General features: G+C 40.9%; 1 protein-coding gene across 1 annotated transcript in view; it reads left to right on the top strand.

Annotated features, from left to right (window-relative positions):
* The window catches only part of ddx43 (DEAD (Asp-Glu-Ala-Asp) box polypeptide 43), a 72,762-nt gene extending 67,412 nt beyond the window's left edge, over positions 1–5,350 (top strand). The window contains exons 15-17 of the mRNA XM_043680581.1: positions 2,232–2,319; positions 3,872–4,009; positions 4,984–5,350. Of these exons, the coding sequence (XP_043536516.1) occupies positions 2,232–2,319; positions 3,872–4,009; positions 4,984–4,992 (235 nt within the window). The 3' untranslated portion in view covers positions 4,993–5,350. The remainder of the gene's footprint in view (positions 1–2,231; positions 2,320–3,871; positions 4,010–4,983) is intronic.
* The last annotated feature ends 303 nt before the right edge of the window (positions 5,351–5,653 follow it).

Below are 5,653 nucleotides of genomic sequence, written 5' to 3'. Positions count from 1 at the left end.
CGGTGAGCTTGTGGTGTATAACTCTGGTTAGTCGGTTGCCAGATACAGTGAGGGAGAGGTCCGGGGGTGGGGTGGAGGGGGAGGTTTCCGAGATGATCTGGGTGGGTTTGAGATCTGGGTGGAGGGTGTTGGTCAGGTTGATGGGCTGTTCAGCCTCCTCGTGGGAGCACGAGGAAGCAGATGCTGGCAGGATCCCAAACTCCCCTCTGCATCAGCAGCCACAGTCAGTGCTCAGACTGCCTCGACAAAGCAGAGGCTGTTGGGAACCCAAACTCTCATGCACCACAAGTGCAGGCTGCCAACCTTCGCCACGACCAAAGTCTTGAAGAGGTAAGTAGAACAGGAGAAAAAAGAAACTATAAGAAAAGTGGATAAGCCCCAGGAAGTTATTCAAATTTTGCTATAAAATATCTAAACATCTCTTTTTGCTCAAACTTCTTTCTTGAAATTTAGGTCATAGCTCTTCTATTCCTGTTTTCATCTCCCTATCAAGGTTGCAATAAATAACAGGTTCAGGATCCTTTGTAGTGGCATACAGTTAAACACTTGCAATTATCTTTTGTGTTTAAATTCTTTCCACCAACATTAATGTTATTCCCTACAAGGCATTATGATCCGACTGGTTCATGTGACAGTTGCTTGTTATTTGTTACATGAAAATTCCTGTTTTCATGTCACTGTCTATTCATCTTTTATTTACATATCTTTTTTATATCATGGCTCATATGAAAATTTCTTGATTAGAGAAAGGATGGAGTAAAGTCATCCATTTTGTTGATTTGGTACTAAGTGTGAGTATCAGAATTTGATGTTTGGCTAAGAGCTACAAGTTGTTTTTGTTGACTGTTCTGGAGAGGAAGTGACTGACTATTGTGAAGTCAAGTTAGAATATTGCAGCTGAAATACTGAACTGCATTTTGTTAAGAACTTTTTGTGAGCTTGCAAGCTGATATGCATCTGTTTTGAGATGTTGACGTATTTTGAATGGCAATTATCCAATGTTTGGTTAATTGTCAAATTTTGAATCTTTATCCCATGCTTGGCTTATATTACATTGTGAAATCATAGAAAATTTTTTAACTTGTTAGTTTATTTTTACCATGTGATTGTCCATTATATAATATCTATGTATTTGCCAAGTCTTGCGGGTGTTAGCTTTCAAATATGGGGGAATGGCATCTGATCAACTCGTAGTACTAATATTGATGAAACCTGTTCTTTATTTAATTAAACCATCCTTACAAGATAGTTTTTGTGAGCAGTTTCTCAAACATTTTTTTTGAAACTGAAGACTTTAACCTGTAATGACAAATAAAATTCGTCATCTATAATAATTTTCTGATCAGCCTGTTCTAACATGTTATGATGCACCTCTGCAGCACAGGGGACTTGAACCCAGGCCTTCTGGCCCAGAGGTAGGGACTCTACTATTGCACCACAAATGGTTGTGTGCGAGGGAAATAGGCCATTTAGGTACTTAAAGCCTGTTCAGTTGTTCACTTCAATCATGGCTGTTTGTGCTTTGCTCCATGTTCCTTGAAGCCTTTACCTTACAAAAGGCCGTGTATTGCTTAATTGAACTTTTCAATTGGTCATGCTCATAAAATCATTGTCATTCGCTGTATCCACAAAGACTGCCGCAAAGAACCAGACTATTCATCTCAACTAGCCTGTTGTAAGCTGGAGTTATAGATAACTATATATTTCCAATTCCTTTCCAATGCATGGCTCACCAGGAATTTCTCCCACTCTTAATGACCTACCATTGACATTTATTAAAAGCATTTGCAAGTTGTTTGGCCAGTTTAGGAAATGGACCTTCCTTGGGTATCAAGTGCTGGAATGGGACTTGAACCTGGAACTTTGATTCAGAGTCAAGAACAGAATCAGCTCCATTCACAGTTTTGTACAACAAAGTTTAAACAAATCAGCATCTTTTCCATCTCGGGTACAGCTGTAACCTATCCTTATGTTAGTAGAACAATTGCTTTACAATTGCTTTATGCCACACATGGTCCAGAGGGTTGTCAGTGTAGAAAACCCCACCCCCAAAATATATTGTCCCCTTTGAGTTGGAGACTGAATAGCTGGCTTTCTCCTGTTTCATTGATTATGCCAGTAGCAGGCAAGTTGTAACTTGTTTGTAAGTGTACAGTTTGCTTCTTTGTCAGTTTAATGCAGTTCACCAGGACACTGAGGATTTATTGTTAACATATTGTGTTCTGTTACAGTCGTGTGGGATCCGCAATAACCCTCATAACGAGGAATGATTGGAGATTTGCTGCAGAATTGATTGCAATTCTTGAACGAGCATATCAGGTGTGTTTCTGCAGTTCTTGTCGTACCTCATATTAGTATTTCACTTGTTAGCTCTAGTCTAACATCTCAGCCCAAGGAAAAGTGTAGATACTGCAATTGGATGAAAGTTAACTGAGAAATGGGGCTTAAATGATTCATAACTTAAAGACTGGGAACATTCAAAGAGGGATTTCTGTTGTGGGCCTCCTGGCTTGAGCTTGAGAACGTCTCCTGTATCCAAGCCTTTGTGAAATGAACTTGCGGAAAAACCTTCAGATGTAATTCCCTGGTTTCCCTGGAGCGTCGGAGGCTGAGGGGTGACCTTATAGAGGTTTACAAAATTATAAGGGGCATGGATAGGATAAATAGACAAAGTCTTTTCCCTGGGGTCGGGGAGTCCAGAACGAGAAGGCATAGGTTTAGGGTGAGAGGGGAAAGATCTAAAAGAGACCTAAGGGGCAACTGTTTCACGCAGAGGATGGAATAAGCTGCCAGAGGATGTGGTGGAGGCTGGTACAATTGCAACATTTAAGAGGCGTTTGGATGGGTATATGAATAGGAAGGGTTTGGAGGGATATGGGCCAGGTGCTGGCAGGTGGGACTAGATTGGGTTGGGATATCTGGTCGGCATGGACGAGTTGGACTGAAGGGTCTGTTTCCATGCTGTACATCTCTATGACTCTATAAGTGAAAACATGCCTCAAATTAATGACGTGGTGCCAATATAAAATAACCTAGCTGTGTTCAAACAAGATGACCTGAACTGAACGGATCCAGTGTATTCGGATATTCTTGGACTTCGGCACAGAGCTTTTGGGGCTTCTTCAGAAAGGGCTGAAGAGTGATGTCTTTAAAGTTATGGAAAGAATTGATGGCTCAGTGGTTAGCACTGCTGCCTCACAGCGCCTGGGACCCGGGTTCAATTCTTGCCTTGGGCAACTATCTGTGTGGAATTTGCACATTTTCCTGTGTCTGCATGGGTTTCGTCCGGGTGCTCCAGTTTCCTCCCACAGTCCAAAAGATGTGCAGGTTAGGTAAATTGGCCATGCTAAATTGCCCATAGTGTCAGGTATAGGGGAATGGGTCTGGGTGGGTTGCTCTTCCGAGGTTCGGTGTGGACTTGTTGGGCTGAAACGCCTGTTTCTACACTGTAGGGAATCTAATCTAATCGGTTATATTTTGATTCCCAGTTTAGAAATTAAAAAGTGTATGTAAGGCAGTTATTAACAGATAAAACAAGATATTCAAAACAAAGGTCTTCACCCAGAGAGTGGTAAGAATGTGGAACTCGTTTCAGGGAGTGGTTGAGTGAATGGCATAGATTTAAGGGAAAGCTGGTCATATGTCTATGAGGAAGGAAGACACAGAAAGATATATTGATGGGGTTAAATGAAGCAAAACAAGAGGAAGCTTGAGTATGGAGCATGAACTAGTTGAACAGAATGTTTCTGTCGTGTAATTTCTGTTATTTTATTTCCATCTATCCTCTGTATAGACAAGGTGTGAGGCTGTTTTGTAGGTTCAACTGTATAGCTGAATTCAATTGCAGTAACTGTGGGCTTTTCATGTGCAGCCTGTTCCTGAAGAACTTCTGACAATGGCAAAAAGATTTGAGCAAAACAAAATGAAGAAGGAATATGAGCGGGAGGTTGCAGCCTCCCATGGTGAAGGCCGTAGCGGTCGCGGGCAAGGCAGAAGAGGTTGGAATAAAGTAAGATCCAAAAACATTCTCTCAATTTAATCTTTACTGCATGAAATTGTGTCTGTGGTGGGTAATAAACCTGGACATTCTTGATCATGCTCTTCCTTGATTTTGATCAGCAACTAAATTACTTCAGTAAAATTGGTGATAGATCCAATAGTGATGCTTACATTTGGGGAGGAAAGCAACATGATAATCTGAAGGATATGAAACAGGTATTTAAAGATCAAGTCATCTCTGCAGAGAAAACACACTCAGCAGTGGAATTGGCAACTTTAAGAAATGAGGACAGATGAAAACTGAGCAGTGTTGGTGAAATTTTGATGCTAATGACAGAACCGAAGAAAACATCATGTTTCCTGTCCAGGTTTAATACTACAAGCCATACTTGCATTCTCTCAGTCCTCTGAGGTCATATTAAAGTTTTTGAAGCCATAGCTTGTTGGGTTTCAATCCCAGAGTCAGGTTATTCACACAGGCCATTGATGGGCAATCACAAGCAGAGCTGAATTGTTACATTTGTAATTGCGGTTTTCATTTGTACCCCTTAATCTGCTCCGGAAACTGTGAATCAACATTGTCCTCCCAGAAAGCTAATAGGGAACAGCACATCCCTCATTGCAGCCTCATTCCCTCTCCCCAGTTCAAAATGGGTTTATAAAATACCTTTTATAAATGTTTCTGGCTGTACGTTGCCGCAGGCATTGGTTGTGCTGAATGATCAGACCAACCTTCAGCCAGTAGTTCTGCGAAGTTTTCAACCTCAGCCTGTTGGAGCGCTGGTAGGTGGCCACCAGGTTGCATTGGGCAAGGTTTAGACTGAGCTCAAACAGTGAAAGAGATGTTAAAGGTAAACATCAATGTGGATGGTTTTCATTTAAATAAACAATATGTTAATGAAAACCATGAGATTAAATTAAGAGTGTTAGTTTGTAATCATACAGCCAACCAGCTGGCTAATTTACTAATTTATATCTTTGCAGAGAAACTGAAACAACGATATCTGCTGCTTGTTGTCTTGTAGCAGTGAAATCAAACCTGATTTATACACCGCAGCAAAGTTAAATTACTGCACAGGCTCAATTCCAAGACACGTGAGCACTGCACTTTACTGCATCCTTCGCTTTTGGAAAATTTAAAACATGTTTTGTGAACAATTGCTTTTTTTTTTCTTTATATAAACAGAATGTTATTTTCAGCTGATGGGGGCCTAGTATGGAAGGAATGAATGAAGTTCCATATGGTTGCTGGGATAGCAGCAGTGTGCGATGTTCCTAGATGTTGATGTCTAACATTCTGTGTATTCCACTGTATTTTATTGGAAGATGAATAAACACAGCTAGTTCCAGTTTTAAATGTCCCTATTGTTATATGTGCCTTGCCTGAAACTCCTGACCAGTCTTGTATGAAGGATTTGGTGTTCATTGTTCCCTTGGTATACACCATGGCAATTAATTTTAAACGAGCAATTTTTTAAATATGACATTATGGAGTAAAGTTTGGAGGTAAGTATGCTAGTGTTCACTGTGGTAAAAACAAGGATGCAGATGCTGGAAACCAGAGTCTAGATTAGAGTGGTGCTGGAAAAGCACAGCAGGTCAGGCAGCATCCGAGAAGCAGGAAAATCGACGTTTCGGGCAAAAGCCCTTCAGC

This window comes from Chiloscyllium plagiosum, chromosome 3, assembly GCF_004010195.1.
Source record: "Chiloscyllium plagiosum isolate BGI_BamShark_2017 chromosome 3, ASM401019v2, whole genome shotgun sequence".
NCBI lineage: Eukaryota > Metazoa > Chordata > Chondrichthyes > Orectolobiformes > Hemiscylliidae > Chiloscyllium > Chiloscyllium plagiosum.
The sequence above is the reverse complement of the archived record's forward strand: the minus strand, read 5'-3'. Positions and strand labels throughout refer to the sequence as shown.